Genomic DNA, 18,062 nt, shown 5'->3' on the forward strand with positions numbered 1-18,062 from the left:
TGGGCTGCAGCTTCTCTAGGCACCCTGTGCCAGGACCTCCTCACCCTCCCAGGGAACAATTTCTTCCTAATATCCAATCTAAACCTAGTTTCTGTTAGTTTGAAGACAAAAAGAACACAAGTGTCATCTTCTTTCCAGTCTGTCAAGGCCAAGGAGGCAAAGTTTGTGCTAAAGTGGCCAAGTGTGCTGCAGTTAAATAGTTGGGATGTTTCCAAGCCAGCGCTTAAACTCAAAAGAAAAAAAAAATCCTTAGGACGCAGCGTGTAAATATAAATATATAAATATATAAATATTTAAATATTCGGCGTGTGTTTCAATTAAAATGTGTGTATGTGGAAAGCCATTTTCAAAAGAGCAGGAAGTTACATCTTAAGAATTCTTTCTCTAACATCCTTTGGGTTTTCCTCAAAACCAGCCCTCCTTTCCCCACCCATTCCCATTCGGGCAGTAAAGTGTCACTGAAGCGATTGTGCAGAACTGATTTGTTTCCAACATTCAATCCTTTGAGGAGCGGTAATTCCCCTCTCCCCTGCAGCAGCGGAGCGGGAGCAGCGCTGCTCGGGGTGCTGTGGAGCTCCGGGAGGGCTCTGAGGTCACAGGGGAGGAGGTTCCACAGCCCGGCCGCCCCCTCAGCGCGTCTCCAGGGAACCGCGGTGGCGCTGGCAGAGTGGCCGCAGCGGCAGTGACATCGAGCCATGGCTAAGGACGGGTCAGAGCACAGCGGGGGGCACAGTAGCGACTGGGTAAGGGCCGAGCAGGAGCCCCCGTGTCCCCCACAGGGCTTCTTGATCCCTAAACTCTCAGAGAAAGCACCGTGCTAAGGGTGACTTTGTCCTTCAGTCAGGAATGAGTCTTCCCGTTCCTGAGGTTTACGAGGAAGGTGTCCTACGTATTCAGTGTGCAAAAGTTCTGGCTTGTTAACCAACCCTGGCTGGATTTCCACCCCCCTGCCGCCCAGTTTTCCAGCAATGCTGGAGGTCTCTTATTTGATAGTTAGCCCTGGTTGATCTTCCTTCTCTTCTGGAGAGCTCCAGCCAAGGTTTGCCTCAGTTCTGGCCTCCAGGAGAACACTCTGACCCCATCAGAAACGCTGGGCTGGAACATCTTGGTATTCCAGGGCACTGTGACACTGCTGGCACAGGCTGCTCCTCGCTCTCTGAACCCTTTGGCCTGATGTTGGGTTGGGCTGTTCCCAAAAGTTTTGTGCTTTCAAACTTGTGCTACACATGAGTAGCATGGGGGAAGGGGGGTTAGAAGGTTGTTGTTTTCCTTGGTGGTTATTGCTGTGTAAACAGTTTTCAGAAAGTTCCTGGACATTCTTGTCTTGAAGATTCCTAAAATTCTTGTCTGGTTGTTTTATCTACGTTTGAACGTCTTTATGGTCAGGTTTGTGTTGTGTGTGTGGGAGCCTCCTCATTTTTCCAGGCGCCACTAGATGCTGCTGCAGTCCAAGTAATAAAAAATAAACGGGAAAATACCATTTTACCCACATTTCTGATCAGATTTAATTGTTATTTGGGTTTGGTTGTTTTTTGTTTTTTGGGTTTGTTTTTTTTTTTTAAAGGCTCATAATCTTCATTATTTTCTAGTTCACTCACGATGGACTGGAGCTGGGCGAGCTGGAATCAGTAACAAGCTCTTCACTAAAGCATGTCCTGAACTCCGTCGCCGCTGTGGGCCAGGAACACAGAATGCCGCTGCAGTACAAAGCTCGGGTGCAGGTGAGCTCCTGTGCAGCACAGCCCATTTTCGGAGCTCTTGTGCAAGCTGTCACTCGCTGAGTCGTGAGTAAGAGCAGCGCTCGGGGTCGTTAGCGGAGCAGTCACAGCGGGCTGGCAGACTTTGTGCCTCAGGGGATGCAGTGATTGCTGCCTGTGCTGCGGAAGAAACATATTTCCCTGTTACTCACTCATAATTTTAGTAGCTCCGAGTCCTGCTGTATTACTGCTGATTTTCTCTTTTATTATTGAAACACCGAATACATTATGATCAATCTCAGCCCACAGCCCGTGTGTAAAGAAGGTTTAATGGAAATTTGATCAGCTGTTTGGCAATGAATGTTGGAAATTCAGTATATTCACACAAAGGAGTGTTCTTTTTGATCCTTAAAAAGTTAGAAGCTCCTCATTTCAAACATTTTTAAGGCTTGATTAAAAATGGGATTTGTTAAAAAATTTTATGATGAAAGGAAATACAGTATTTTTAAAAATCACAAGTATTTAAAAAGTTACAGTGCTGTAAGCACCTTTTCCTGTCCTTATTTTCTCATCACTGGGCTTTGCTTAACCCGCCTGCTTTCGGCACAGAACATTTTCTATTTTCATTTTCTATGAGCACAGCAATTACAATGGGTTCATTTCACTGGTTTTGCTATAGTGAAGGGCAGAAATGAAGGGCTTGGAAGGAATATTTAAAAGGGAAGGTTGGAACTATGAAAAGGAGATTATACTGTAACATGAGTATACACTGTGTTAATATTACATCTACCTTTCTGTGGAACATCTGGCCTTAGTCACTGCCTGAAAAGGGTAGCTTTTATCCACTGGTAAATATACCTAAAAAAAAGAAGAGAATCTGCCTAGTAAACCAATTATCCTGAGATCTGACCATGGAGCTGCCCCCGTGCAGGCACATTTTGTGTCTGGTGAATCTTCTTGCTGGATCAGGCCTCCAGTCACAAAGATCTTTAGAAGTCATTCAGGTTCCCCTATTCTTGAAACACTTGTTTTAGACTGTGCTGCATTAAAACTTTAGGATATTGCACTGATAACATTTAGAAAGTCAGCTATGTTCAGTATTTCTAAAATAGCACTTTTTGCAGTTGTCCTTTTTTTCTTCTGAAACTCTGGTTTCATTTAGAGACTGGATGAACATCACGTTAAAGAATGAGATTATAAATTAGTTAAGCAATTAATACCTCTTCAACTTCCCCTGCAACAAGCAGTGTCCATGACATTCAGTCCATAAATCACAGACTAATTCAGTTTTGAGGTCCCTTTTGTAGTTTATTTTAATTAGCTCTAGGCCTACTCTAAATCAAGCAAGGCAGTCCTGACATATATCTAGCATTTTGCTGCTTTGCAGACAGAATGTATAATTTCTTATTTGAAAATTTGCACTTTTATATTAATCATGTATATATTTAGCAAATCCTCCTGGTCATTTTATTAAAAAAAATTAAAAGTCTACATTACCCCTATAAAATCATGTGCAGGTGAATATTTAACACAGGAATATTACTTCTGTACTAGAGCAATGGCAGCTGTAATCTCACAGTATAAGAACAAAGACTAATAGACTCCAAAGAGAGTTTAATTTTTTGGTTTTTTGCTATAATTTCTTTTTTTGCAGAAAGCAGGAAACAACAATTTCCCATTCTCTTCTCATGACAACAGACATGACATATGCAATGCAGTCGAGTATTTTGACCTGGTGAGTACCCAGCACTGAGGCAAATCAAGCAACTTCAGATCTATTGGTCTGCCAGAGATTAAACACAGCATCTTTTCTGTCCCCTAAAAAAAGAAAAAAAAAAAAAGAAAAAGAAAAATTAGATGCTAAAAAAAAAAGAAAAAAAGAAGAGAGAAAATACATGCTAAAACTGTGAGATGAGAAAAATGTAAATAGCAAAGAAAAATACACTTTTTATTAGTAGAGGGTTGGAACATCTGTGGGACTCTTATTGAGAATGGTATGATTCAAAGGGAAGCAAAAAGCCATGATTTGGTCTCTGACATTTTCTAATTTTTTCTAATATTTCTGTTTTGGTTTTGTACCTAGTTAAATGTCCTATTAGTCTGCTCTAAGTGATTTGCCTTGCAATGAATTTTTGTAGATATCTCCGGAACTTCTAATTTGCGTTCCCAAATATTCAGACTCATCTTTATCATAAATTTAAGCAAAATCCATAGGATACCCACAAGATATCTCAAAAACTTATTCTTTGAATTCTTTACAATACACCTCTTAAAATTTATGCTGCAGAAGCCTCAACTTTGACTAGAATTAAATTTTGTATGGGCTTTTCTCTGTGGGCAACAGTTTCATGTTCTTCCATTCCCCTTAGATTGTTGGTATTATTCCAGGCAGCAAAAGAAATAGTGCAGTTCACAGGATAATGAGTAAAGGAGGAATCAGTGAATTGTGATATAGTGTTTGTCTGATTTTGGGCTCTGTCAGGCCTAGACTTTTTGGAATTCATTATTCACTGAGTAACCTCAATTTCTGTGCACTTTGGGCAGTGTCTCATTGTTGTAGAGATACTGATCAACCATAATTCCAGCTAAATTTCCTGCGAGCTGTGGAGTGTGAAAATCAGGCTCTGTCTCTCTGTGTTTGGACACACAAGGGATAGCACTGAAGATTCAGATTTCATGGTCTGTCTCAGTTTCTTTATTGCAGTCCAAACCTGGAATTATTAACCTATTTCTTTGGGTGCCTCTGAAGATTAATTTAGCCGAGTGTAGCTAAATAGCCTTGAGTAGCTGGTGTGCTACAGAAATGCAGAGTAAAAGTGGTTTATTAGCTCTGAGAGGTGGAAGGTCAGCAGATTTCCCATTATATATGCAACCAAAAATGTTCATACAGGCGAGTCTGACAATATTATTTTTAACTTGCTAAAGGTCGACCGTGAGTTCTTGCAATCACTGTGGTAACAGTTTCGTTCACTTCCCAGTGGGGTAGTGACTGCTACAAGATTCATCTGTGAAGCTGTGACTGGAAGTCATATGGTTGCGTGAATTTCAGTTTCCTGTTTTTTCCCGTAGGGCATGGGCGTGAGGAAGTTGGATCCAGAGAAGCAGAGACAGAACTCCCATAACTTCTTTGAGTGGTCTCGTGCGCCGGGACGGAGCAGCCGCGAGGGCTTCGTCACCGTGTACCAGAGCACGTTTGTGTCGGGTCAGAGCCCCGAAAATGACGAGCAGTGTCACAGGCGCTACCCCAAACACCACTGCCAGAGCCACAGCGACCAGGAACAACGCTCCAGCACACCTGCTACTGAGGATGAGACAGCCCTGAAGCCATCCCAGACACCCGAGACACCCGAGACATCTTCACCACCAAACACCTCTGGAACACCCACCGAGCAAGTGTGAACTGTTCACTAGTCAAACCAATGGTGGAGGAATAAACATTGAGTAAAATGCACCTGGCAGTACCTTGAGAGTTCATTACCTTGCATTGCTCTGAATACATACATTTCTAGAAAAGCTTTAAAGAAGAGGAGCACCACCATCCCTGGGCAGCCATTCCAGAACTTTATCACCCTTTCTGTAGAACATTTTTTTCCTAATATCCAACCTAAATTTCGCTTGGTGCAGCTTGAGGCTGTGTCCTCTGGTTCTGTCAGTGCTGCCTGGAGAAAGAGCCCAAGCCCACCTGAGCACAGGCACCTTTCAGGAGCTGTAGAGAGTGATGAGGGCACCCCTGAATCTCTTTTTTTCCAGGCTGAGCATCCCCAGCTCCCTCCCTTCCCTCTGAGCAGCAGCTCAGTGTTCCCAGTGCCCCCAGCCATGGGCAGTGGATGGGGCTGGGCCCTTCCCAGTTATAAGGAAAAACAGGATTGTGCATATTTTTAGACATATGTCTGCTAGGGGAACACAGACAGGGATTGTGCTTGTGTTACCTGATACTGGGTGACCCTCATCTTGATACAAAAGCTCCTTCAGCTTCTGAGTCAGTGGCAGGGCTGTACCTCAGGCAGCTGACACAGGAGCATAATGGACCTGGATCCTTGAGGGATTACCACAGCAGGGAGCCAAACCCCTGTGTGTTCAGGCAAGAGAGAAACATTTCGGAAAGGTTTCATGGCTGAGAAGGCAGGTGAGCAGCCATTAGAGAAAGTAGATAAAAAAAAAGCTGTGCATTAGATTGCTGTGCAAAATCAGTGTCCTGTTTGGTAAAAGCACAGCAGTTGTAGAAGTGAAAAAAGAAAGAGTGTTGTGAACAACATTTGTGCACTCAAAAATTTGATTCATGGCTGTAAGGGGGAAAAATCTTGAGCTGAAGTGAAAGGCTGCATGGAGGATTGAGTTGGGGTGGACTGGATCTTAAAAAGAGCTCATGATTTTATAGTTACATGTCCCCAAGGAAGATAATTCAAACCCAATCCTCCAAGCACTCTGCTCCCAGAACATTCACTGGATGTGGCAGGCAGTTGAGTCACACCTCGAGTCAGACCTCCAGATGATGTGTTTTCCTCTTCTGGATCATTTCCATTAATATCAATAAAATAATAAGCTAAGCTATGTGTCTTGAAATATCCTACAAATAAGCTTGTTGCTATGCAAAATAATGTTGACTGAAAAAAAAAATCAATCATAAGTTTATGAGATAATTTCCTTTTTTTACAAGATAAATGGAAAAATAAACCCTTGACCCTTAGAATTCCCTGCATTGTAAGAGCTGCCTTGAACATGAGCTCAGTTACAAAATGACATTTCTGCCTTTCAGTGAACAGATGCATTTTTTGCTATCAGCAGGCAGTGGCTGAAGGCTTTTTTGTGTGCCATCAAAATAGATGGGATTAGATTCCCCAAACGTGTAGCATGTTTATTAGCACATGTTGAAATAATAAACTCATTTTTAAATGGAGTTCCCCCTGTTAGAGTTCTTGGGGTGCTGCACAATACATCAAAATCCAAAACATCAATGAACAATGTAAAACCAAATAAAAAGCCAAGTAACATAGTGCTATTAAAAAGAATTGCATTTTCTCAAAGTAAAGACAGCCTGCCTGACAGCTCCAGAGTCAGAATTTCCAGAGCTTCAGCCAACAGTTTCATCCCCAGACTGATTCAGAACTGAAGTGTGTGCCAATCACATGGTGAATGAAGTGCCCCATGCTGCTTGGCAAACTCCAAAGGGCAATTTTGGACCTCCATCAGAAGGAAGGAACACATTCTTGTTCCATTAGTAATGTTTATCTGTGGTTCAGCATTACAACTGGATGTGGTGAAATAAATTGCTGGAGTTTGTTATGCCTTAAGATACCAATAGAAACACTCCAGATTTCTTTTTTCCCCCTTTTTCTTTTTGTTTTTTTCTTCCCATTTTTGGTTAAAATGTGGCTTTAAAAAAAGAAAGAAATGTACCTGTGGATTATTGCATATTTTCAACTATATTGTAAAAAAGATTGCAGTGGAGAAACTGAAGAGATCATGAATCCCTTATAAACTGAAATAAACTGTGGTGGGTTGAATAAAGCAGGTGATTCCCACACATCTCATGCTCTGCCAATGTTTCTTGGGTAAATAACAGGAGACACTGAATTTGGAAATGAATAATGAATTCCTCAGATAAATTTGTGTACTTTGGATAGAAACCATCAGTTTGTTTACTCTTGTGATAATACTGTCTCTGTGAGAAAGGTCCTGTTGAGTTAAAGCATTTTTGAACATGCATTTTCTTTTGTTTGTTTCTTTGGGAATGGAAGAAATTGAAATAAGGCTGATGACTCCCCTGAAGTTTTCAGGTCAGTGCAGGACAGTGCTCTTGGCTGGGAGCTCATTGGGATCAGATGGGTGTAGGTGGGCTCAGCAGAATGATCACACTGTGGGTTAAATCAGCCAAATACTGTTCTAAGTGCTGCTGATAAGGATGGACTTCTTTTGTGCATTGTTATATTTAAAAAACCAAACCCAAACACCCTCTTTACAGAAACAGCAGCCTCATCCTCCAATCCTTTCCAAGGAGTATTGGTGTCCTCTGTTTTTTCTCCTGGGCATGCATCAATGTAGGGACTGCCTAGGCAGCATTTTAGGAAGTCTTTTTTGTGTTAATTTAAAAGAGTTTCAGTGTGTTACTTAAATTCACAGAACTGAAACAAAATCAATTTTAAAAAGTTAAACCAGAGGGCGGAACAGGCACCCCATGGAATGGGCACAGCCCCAGGGCTGCACAGCTCCAGGAGGGTTTGGACAAAGTTCTCAGGCACAGGGTGGGACTGTGGGGTGTCTGTGCAGGGCCAGGAGCTGCACTGAGGATCCTGTGGGACCTTCCAGATCAGGACATTCTGTGATTAGAAGAGCTGAGCTGAGTAACAGCTTTGCCACTGAGGTTTCCGTGCCCAGCTGAAGTCCCCTGGTTCCCAGGTGGCCTCTGGAGCTGTGCTGGGTGACAGTCTGTGCCTGTGTCTGCAGTGTTGTGTTCACTGCTTTAAACTCTGCTTGGTTTTCTTTGCCTTCTTTCCATCCTGCTTGCTGATAAGGAGATGTGAGGACATGGCCTCCCTCAAAGCTGCCGTTGCTCAGCCTGTGATGCCCCTGGTAAGCTGGATGTCCCCTTTGATGGCTGTGTCACTTGTGAGGTGTTGTGACCAATGAAAAGCTGTTCCCAGTCATTAGAGACCCTGGTTCTATGAGAGCACACTGGCTTTGGATCAATAGAAGGCAAAATGGAAATTTTGTCTTTTGTTTACTTGGTGTCTAAGGACTTAAAGAAGTCCTTAAAGCTGGGCCTGTGGGGAGCACTGCAAGGGGGAGTTCTGCTGCTGCTGGAGCTGCCAATTCAGTGGAGATGCAGCAGTTTGACTTCCAAGTCATCTGCTGTTAATCTAATCACTATGTTCATAATCTCATCACTCCATGTAGCTGAAATGTTGTTGCTTAGCTTGTACTCTCAAGGTTAGAGTGAAGAAACTTCATGTGGATGTGGCACTGGAGGTGAGTCCATTTCCTTCCCTGTGCTGCACAGTTACTCAGTGACAATTCTGTCCCAGCTCTGCCTAAGCCCAAAGATGATGTCCATTTATTTACAGCGATAGACTTCACGTGTGGATGATATTAAGCTTCTTTAAATACTCTTTTACAGATGTAAGCTTCTTTAAATACTCTTTTACAGGTGTAACATTTCCCTAACTGAGGAAAATATTGGTGTTACTGTGGTGGTGCTGATGTTGAACCAAGAGTACAGACAGGCCTGTATCTAATGGAAGTGTTTATGTTGGTACACTGACCACGTTGGTTGGCAAGACATGAAATTTCTGAAATTAATTAGAAACTTCTTAGGCATCTCTATCTTCAAGCCACAGTACACTACTACTACTACTACTATTATTATTATTATTATTATTATTATTATTATTATTATTATTATTATTATTATTATTAATACTAATAATAATAATAATAATAATTTTCCTTAAGACTCTCCTGCTGCTGATACCTTATCTGAAGAGCAGTAGATGGCAAGGACAGACCCCCATTCCACTCTGGAATGGGAAAGAACTATACAGAGCTGCCTCATCCCAAATTTCTGGGTTTATTCCTGCTTCCCCAACAAAGTAATTAAATAACTAGATGTTAAAACATTGTCTGTGTTTTAACAATGTAAATTGTCTGTGTTTAAACAATGTAATATCAATGTAAAACATTAATATCTAATTAAAGGGAAATCCATTCAACAGGGAAGCAATCACAATTGACCTTAAATTGGGTGTTTAGCCATAGTGGGTGCAAATGAACCAGTAAAACCCAATTTATGATTTGTTCAGCTGCTTTTATGAAGATCATGTTACCTCTTGTGTGGTCAAGCTTGTTATCCTTCAGTATATTCACCTGAAAGTGAAAAATTTCAAATTGCCATTTTTGAAATGTTGTGTACAGAAAAAATGCAGTTTGAAACAGATAAGTTTAATTCAAACAGAAGGAAAGAAGTGCTCGGAGGAGACCTCTGGGACTGCAAGGACTGGATCTCAGGAATTGAGGAGTGCCTGCTCACAGGTGAATGCCCAGCCCCCTGAACCAGGGAAAACCCTGTGCTTTCTCACAAGGCCAGTGTTTAACTGCTGCAAGCAAATGCAGCAGCTCTGGCAGACCAGGTAGAGGGTGATGGTTTTCCAGGTTGCCTGAACCAGTTCAGAAAATCAGAAGAGTCTTAGGAATTTTTATTCCTTTTCATTTAATTCCTCCCTTGCTGTGGGATCTGTAGAAACAGTGCTCACAGAGCACTCCTGTAATAGCAACGAGTATGTATTTTTGTGATCCTTTTCAATAGTCCATGGAATGACAGATTTTGTAACAGAAACAATTCTATGAAAATAAATTGAAAATGAAGGTCTTCTGTCCCTCTCTCACCCCACCACCCCCAAAAAGGAAGGTTGTGTTTAGGCTGCCCAGTGCATTCCAGCACCTACAAATGGCAATGTTAACGTGCAAACAGAGCAGCACAAGTGCCAAGTCCTGTGCCCAGATGTAAACTGTTGTGGGCTCAGGCCCTATGGTATTAACCAGACACTCCAATGGCATTGGAGGCATGCATTAATGACCCTGAGTGACCCTCCTCATCTTGCTGCTTAATTAATCAATGCCCAATGGCTCATTGGCTGGGCTCTTTTTCAAGCTGTGTCTCCCCTCACTGGGAAATCAGATGCTATATGGCTCTGTCTGCTTATGGGAAAGGCAAACCCAATAAATAAAGTGTAATTTCCTGATTCCCCTGGGATATAGGGATTCTTTTAAACAATGCTTCTTCAGCTGAATTGAAATTAAAACCCAGCCTGACCAACATATTGCAGAATATTTCATGGGCCGAGTTAAGCACCAGGTTTAGAGACTTAAAAAAGAGAGGACTGGAGGAGAAGACTGTTGATGCAGAAGCACAATATTTTCCATCAAAAATGCCTAATCCTATCTTTGTTCCTGGTGTTCATCTCCACACTTCCAGCTTTACATCATTGCTATGAAGACTTTCAGTGCATGTGGGATGTTAATTTTCATTCTGAATTAAACGTGCTATCATTGAGACGAAAATTAACATTTGATCTTCCGACTCTTTTGTGACCTGCAGTGCAGCTTGGTTCCACAGGAGGGCAGATGTGTAGAACAGCTTGATTTTAATGTGTTATATCAGTGGAAGAGCTACAGTTGGGAGTTGAATTATCAGATTTATACTGATATCAGTGAGCTCTCAAATTATGTCAGGGATATGCAACAACTTGCTTCCAGTATAAATAGAGATATCTCATGGGTTTTGATGCTTACAAAGTTCAAAGGTTTTTCAATACTTATTTATTTTATTTTGTCTCACAGAGCCTATAATCTGATTACTTATTTAATCACCAACAGTATTCAGCAAATTCAAAAAATTGTTTTTTGGTTTACTACTTGGATTTAAACCAACGTTTTATTTCTCTAGCATCAAGTTTTCAATATGTGCTAATTTATGCTAGAGTTTTCTTTATGCTTCAAGCTAAATTCAGTCTTAAATATAAAACAGCTTTAGCCTTTGGGTTAAATAATTCCTTACAAAATTTGAAATTTCAAACCATATTTGCCTTTTCAAGTGAGTTGAAAAACAAGTGAAACTTGTTTTTTTTTGGAGGCAGAAATGTGTGTGTGCCCTCATGGCTTGGCTGATCCCTTCTTGCAGAGCACCTGGGAGGGAAGCAGCAGTTCCTGTGCCCTGTGCTCAGGAAATAGCAGGGATCTCCCCAGTCTGTCCTGACTCTCATTCCTGACCTGAGCGATTCCAGAGGGGATCCCAGTGGAGCCCTGCAGCCTGGGAATGCTGCATTCTGTCAGTGCTGGCCAGCAAAGGCTTTCCGTGGGCAAAGCCATTTCTTCTGAAACTGGAGAAAAGTTCCCAGCAGCTGGAGCCGGAAGAGGAGGGTGAACATTTCATCTATTTCATGTACCAAAGTCCTTGAAGTGAAGAGGGGTTATTAACCAGTGAAGACATTAAGAGCCCAAATTTCCAAGAGAAATGCAGTCCTCCAGTTGCAGGAATGGTGGTGAGGCAGCCTGACCTTTCCTTGCTGTGCAGCTGGCCCCTCCTCTTCCCTCTGAGCTGGACTGGGATCTCTCCAAATACACAGGAGCACCTGGAGGAGGGATTAAACCAGATTTCCTGCAGCGTGGAGCAGCTCTGAACTGCTGTGGAAGCAAATATTCAGAGTCAGCGGAGGATGGTGGGATGGGTGGTGTTCTCTTGGTGTTCTCTTGGTGTTCTGTTGTCTCCAACCCCCACAGCCCACAGGAGGCAAACCAACCCCACTGTCCTTCAAAAAGAAGCTGTCAGAGGGTCTCTCAGCACATGGGTCAGCCTTGCTTGCAGATGTGGACACTTTTATTCCATATCCTTCTCCTACAACACAGCTTTGGACTACTAAGTTGTCAAAAAAGAGTGTTTGGGGGTTATAACTTAAGGAGGAGGGTTTTCCTCACCTCCACTCCCTCACTTATTCTCAGGTTGCTCTTCTGTTCAGACTCCAGATTCTGACCTTGCTGCCAAAGCAGATATCAGAGGCCAATATGGCAGCTGTCATACAGGCAAAGATCCTGCTGAGATTTGTGAGATAATTCATGTGTCAGAACACAGGCCAACTGATAATTTTATTTATCTTGATGTGCAGATGTCTGGTTGGATAAATTCAGAATCCTTTCAGTCCACTGCCCAGTGGATGGTCTAAATGCTGGTAACTAAGGCAGGAATAGAATCTGTCACAACTCTTGATGTCCTTAGGACATGACACATTGTCCTCACGTTTTCCTTGCACTCTGATAATGAGTATCTGCAGCTGCTTTGTCTGGTGAAAGCCTCTCTCCCCCTTTCTGGACTGGAGGCAAACATGCCAACATTGCTTTTCCAGAAATGCAAAAACTTTTCCAGCCAGCTCCAGATTGTTTTTTGTTTTTCACTTCTCCCTAGTCCCCTTGAACTTCCCCCAGCAGGATTTTTGCAGTCCATTTCTAGAAATATTGCATTCACTCTGACACAAAACAATATCTTTGGCTGTGATAATAAATTAGGCTCAGTGGGAATTGAAGCTTGTCTTTTGTCCAAGGTGATATAATGGGAGCCATTCATAATGAAGAAAAAAGTAATTGTTATGCGGCATTTTTGTATTAAACATGCCTCCCCAAATTATCCAGAGTATAAAAGAGAATGTTTGGAGAGCTTTGTTACAGCCATGCTTGAGAAAAATGCATGTGAATGTGCTCTTATTTGCATAAATAGGATTTCTTAAAATACAAAACATTTGTATTGCACTGAGCTCCCTCAAGCCCTGCTACCTTACAAGAAGGATCACAGTTTTATCATTAATCAAAACAAAGCCAAAATCAATAAACATGCATAATCAAGACTCTCTGATTCCAGTATGCAAATACACTACATATTGATGAAATGCTTCTGAATCTAAAATAGTTTTACTCTCTTTTTTCCCCTCAGAAGTCCCTAAGCCTTTTAATTTTAATATTTTATGCACCGCAATGCAAACAGTATAAGAATGAGTTTGTGTATCGGAGATAACAAGTTAAAAGATAAATGTTGGATGAATCTCCTAATAGTTTTTGCTTGCTCTGCTGGCTTTAAAGGCAGTTTATGCCTCCGAAGGGCTGGTAATTACTTGACCTTTCAGGTCCCAAACCTGCCAGAGCAGTTGCTCTGCCGTGCTCCCTCCAGCCGGCACCGGAGCAGTTGGGGCTGGGCCCTGTGCCAAGGCTGTTTGTTAATTAGTGAAAATCATTTGTTCCTCGTGTTTAGGGTGATGGAAGGGTTACCTTGCAGGGGGATGGAAATGGCTTCAGGCAGGACAAGTTTGTGTCCTTGGTGTGTGGCTGAGGTGGTGGTCAGCACCTGCAGCTCCTCACCCCTGGCAGAGCTCAGCTCCCCTCACGCACACGGAGCATGAGGATAATTCCTGATGCACGTTTAGTGCTGCCTCCTGCACTTATAAATTCCTTATCACACTCACATACACTGTGGCACAAGGCACAATGTCATCTGATGCTTCCAAAGGTAAACATTGCACCAAGAGTGTCAGTAATTCCAGAATGTATTCATTGCACTGCCACAGCTAAGAACCTTTAACAGTGCATGGCTGAAATTAATGCTGCAAATTCCTTCACTCTGAATCACAAATTTCTAACAAGTGAGCTGTGATGGGGGTGAATCTTATCAGCAACTGCACTTACTCAGAAGCTGTGCATATCTGTAGCAGGTATGAAACAGATCCAAGAAATGGCCACATCAACAACCAAAGAATTAAAATAAAACAAAATTCTATGAAGGCCATAGTTAAAGGAAAATAAGGATGAAAAAGATCAGCATTAGAATAGCTAGGCTGCAATTAAGTTGAAGAAATTCCTTGTTTGCTAGTCAAATAATAAGCCATGTCAGAGCTCTAGAATTGGCTATTCCAGCATAATTGCATCTCTTGTGTATCTGTGGGACTCTGCTAACCACAGGCACGATCCTCTCGTGAGAGTCATCCCCTCCTTGCTGATTTATCAGCCCTGGGAAAAGTTTAAAGGTGTGATGTTTATTTTATATCATCATAAGCTAAATGTGGCAGCCATCATAGATTAGGAAGCCCAATTTCAAACTGTGAGAGTCTTTTAGGCTGATTAATTTGCTGGGGGGATTTCACAGTGAGTCTGTCTGTTTCCCAAGCCATGCTTATTTACATTTGCTCAGTGCTTGCTTCCACAACCATGGAGTGTCTAAATAAATACATTTCTACAGGTAGAAATAGGTGCTCACCTGAAGAGAAATGGTAGATCCTGTGTGCAACTGAACTACTTAGAATCATCCCCAGCAAAGTCAAGAGTGTCATGGGTTTGTAGCATAGATATAAATAAATATGTAGGGTGAGAGGTGCAGTGAGCTCCTCAAAGTTACTGCTTGATTTTTGTTTACTGTGCAGGTGTTCTCCAGGAAACTTTGTACTTTTTCTTTTTTAATTGATTCTTCAGTGATCTGAACTGAAACGTTTCATTTAACAATAGGATGTGGGTTTAGTTTTCATGGCAAGCACTTGCACAGAGGTACTTGCCAAAGGGAAGAGTGAAGGTTGCTGCAGAAAAGGGTTGATGATAGGAGGAAATGATATTCCTCACCATCTCCCTCACTGCTCAATTTCCCAAACCAGCAAAAAGAGTGAGACTTGTTTCTCTTTGTTTCAACCTGTGCTCACACAGCCTAAAACAGAATTTAGCCTCTGCCCTTTTCTTTGCAGATTTTGGTAGTTGCAGTGCATTGCTGCTGGACTGTCACAGTGTTAAGGTGGCTGTGGCCGATTTGTTACTGCACTACATCCATGAGATGTAATGGCAAGCCTTCTACCTGTGCTGCTTGTTGATTTTAGCTGTAACTTGTCATTTTGGCAGGTCTAAGGCTAGTGAGAAATTGATATGACCTGGTGTATCAAAACAAGTCTGACATTAAATCTTTTTCTACTCAGTTATTTTCAAAAAGGAGAAAGAAACTGAAATCTCTCTGATTTTGGCAAGAATGGCAAAGGAAAATACAACTGAGGCCATTTCCTTATTGCTTGTGGAAGGTGTTCAAATAAATAAGAACCTGGACAGAATGCCAGTAGTGATGTGAGGGATTAATATTTTTAAAGCTCTTGGGTTTCTTTGGCTCAGCCTTTCTGCAGAAGGGTGGAGTGTTTACATGAACCACCAGCATCCATCTCCAGGGGTGCCAGCCTGGCACCTCACTCTGTTTTGCTTTAAAAAGGAGAGGGAAAAACTGAGCTGGTGATCCTGCAGGAACACTGAGGAGGGTCACAGGTGGTGTGAAGGACAGCATGATCTTCTCCTGCAGGTCTGAGGGCTGCAGGTTTTAATGTCACTGTGTGCTGATCCTCCTTGCGTTATTAATCTCTGGCTCCATGGGCTGCCATTTGCATTTAGAGCCTTGCAACGTTTTGTGTTTTCAAAATATTTTTCACATGAGACTTGTGAAGTGCATTGAAGAAAACAAATGGAGCTCTCTCCACCCACGGGGTGTAATTGACTGCTTGGCACAGCCAGGACTGCAACGACAGAAACCCCCTCGCCTTCATCTCCTTACCCTGCTCTAAACATTTTCATGACCTTTTTTGGAGAAGTCTGGCAAAAGTAATATCAAACAGGGGACTTTTTTCCCATGTCCTCCTCTGTTTTGTTGCACAGTGTGGTCTGTTTTAAATAAGCTCCACAGTGCAGTCATTTAAGGGAATGAAGATATTTCATAGCACGCTTAGCATTTGCATTTGAATATCGGCCACCCTGCTGTTTGATTAAACTGGAGTTTAAGAAAACTATAAGAATTGAGGTTCATGTGCAGTGCAGCACTTCACACTCGGATTGCAAAGGTTGTTGAAGGAAAAAAAATGATAATATCCTTGGAAGTACATGACTAATGAGAATATATATAGCACTTCTGAGACAGCTCAAATATATAATTATTGTGAGGATTTCACAGACACATAAATATAATGATCTTCAGCTAAGTAAATTGCTACCTACCAATGAAATAAATATGGTCCCTTCAGAATTTGAAATAATTCAGTGCTGTAGGTGGTGGGAAATGATTCACCTTAGCTGTTATCTCTGGAACAGTAATATAGAAATATATCTGCCAGTGCTGTTACATTTACATTGTTCTTCATATCCTGTAGAGTTTGTCAGAAGATCTGCAGTCCCTGCTGGGTTTCACCCCCTTATTTTGATAAGGCTCCTCACAGCATGGCTCAGCCATGGGTTGGAGCAGCTAATATTGTTTACCACAGCAGGCATCCCAGCCATAATATTTTTCCAAGAAACACTGATGTGTTTAAAGGTCAGGTTGATACTGATTTGACTGCTAAACATGAATTCATTTTTCTGGGAGTAAAGGGGTGTACATGCCTTGGGATAAAGGTTAAACTGTTGTTTATGCACTCGATAGGTGGAAAACACAAGGCTTTAATACACAAATCATAATAGCCTGGTCGGTCAGGCAGGGAGATGTGGTGCTTTACATGGAAATGGAAGCTTGGAATCCACAGGCTTTTCTGACTGTTGCTGTAGAAAAAAAAATCTCACTGATAATTTTGAGGCTTGCCTAGAATTTGTAGCGAGTTCAAACTCTTTTCTGGGCACAGCAGGCCAGAATTCATCCAGGTCTTTTGGCAGCACTGATAAAATTGAATTTTGCTACCCCTGATGAGGTGTCAGGGACTGGATCCTGCTCCTACAGCACAGGGAGGGAAAGGAAGGCAGGTGGGAGAGGTGGACAGTCCTACACATTTGGATTTGCTGTTTTGCCATCTCTGGTGGGGTGGGAGTGATGTGGTGGTGTCTGCTTTTGCCAAAGGCAGCTGCTCTTGTCCTCCTTAGCTGCCCCCTGTCCTCCAGGTGCCTTTTCCCCTGGCAGTGAAATCCTGCTTGGGAGGGCTGGCTCAGCCTCAGACACGTCCAGCAGGCAGCTGAAGCAAACCTCTGATTTTAAGGAGGGTGTGATGGGCTCTGAGAGCTTTGCCTGGGCTGCCTGGGCTCCCCAGGGAGCAAACCTCAGCCAGGACCTGCCCAGCTCCCATTTCCTAGAGGGGGAAGCTGAGAACTCAGAGCTGAGCTGAGCTCTGCCTGCAGAGCCCTCTGCTCTCCTGCTCTGGCGCCTCCAGGCAGCTGAGATCCCACAGCTGAGAGGAGCTCAGAGACCAAGGACACCTGAGCACCCTTATCTGGCTTCTGTCTGCCAGGTACTTGTTCTTATTGAAGTCCCATTCCTCCCAGTCTGTAGAAAAATGATGCAGCTCCCAAGGGAGATTGAAAAATGATGCAGCTCCCAACCCCACACTCAGTTTTGTGGGAAGTGTTTTTGCTTCCACCAAAGCGTGTTCTTTGCCAACACCTTCCTTAGTTCCTTGCACTGTGTCCATGTCAATCACCTCCTCCTTTCCCATTCCTCTCCTGTTCCTTTTTCCAGCCTCTCAGAGCCTGAGTCACCTCACTCACCCATCCTGTAAATCCTTTCCTTTCAGCTCTCTCCTCTCTTTCTGTGTTAAGGAAATCTCTATTCTCAGGTTACAAGGAGTGGCTGCAGCCAGGTGGGATCACATTATATATTTCCTTAACTACATCTTTTGGTATTTTGGGCTTTTGGAGCCCTCAAAGCCCATCCAGGGCTGTTCCTCTTGAATTATCTTATAAATGTTTTCTAGATTTGCTGTTGTACTTATTTCTACAGGTTTTTGTCTCTGCAAAGAGGCCAGTCCTGGCACATCAGCTCAGGTCACTCCTTTGATGTAGTTTTCAGTGGGATGTTCTGACACCTTGACCATCTTGGCATTTGCTTTGAGAACAGATGGA

General features: G+C 42.6%; 1 protein-coding gene across 1 annotated transcript; it reads left to right on the plus strand.

Moving 5' to 3' along the window:
- Positions 1–627: 627 nt before the first annotated feature.
- TEX36 (testis expressed 36) lies at positions 628–6,244 on the plus strand. The gene is made up of 4 exons (XM_063162810.1): positions 628–743; positions 1,590–1,721; positions 3,352–3,432; positions 4,767–6,244. The coding sequence occupies exons 1-4, from the start codon at positions 696–698 to the stop codon at positions 5,094–5,096; spliced, it is 591 nt and encodes a 196-aa protein (XP_063018880.1). The 5' UTR covers positions 628–695; the 3' UTR covers positions 5,097–6,244.
- Positions 6,245–18,062: the final 11,818 nt, after the last annotated feature.

This window comes from Melospiza melodia, chromosome 9, assembly GCF_035770615.1.
Source record: "Melospiza melodia melodia isolate bMelMel2 chromosome 9, bMelMel2.pri, whole genome shotgun sequence".
Taxonomy (NCBI): domain Eukaryota; kingdom Metazoa; phylum Chordata; class Aves; order Passeriformes; family Passerellidae; genus Melospiza; species Melospiza melodia.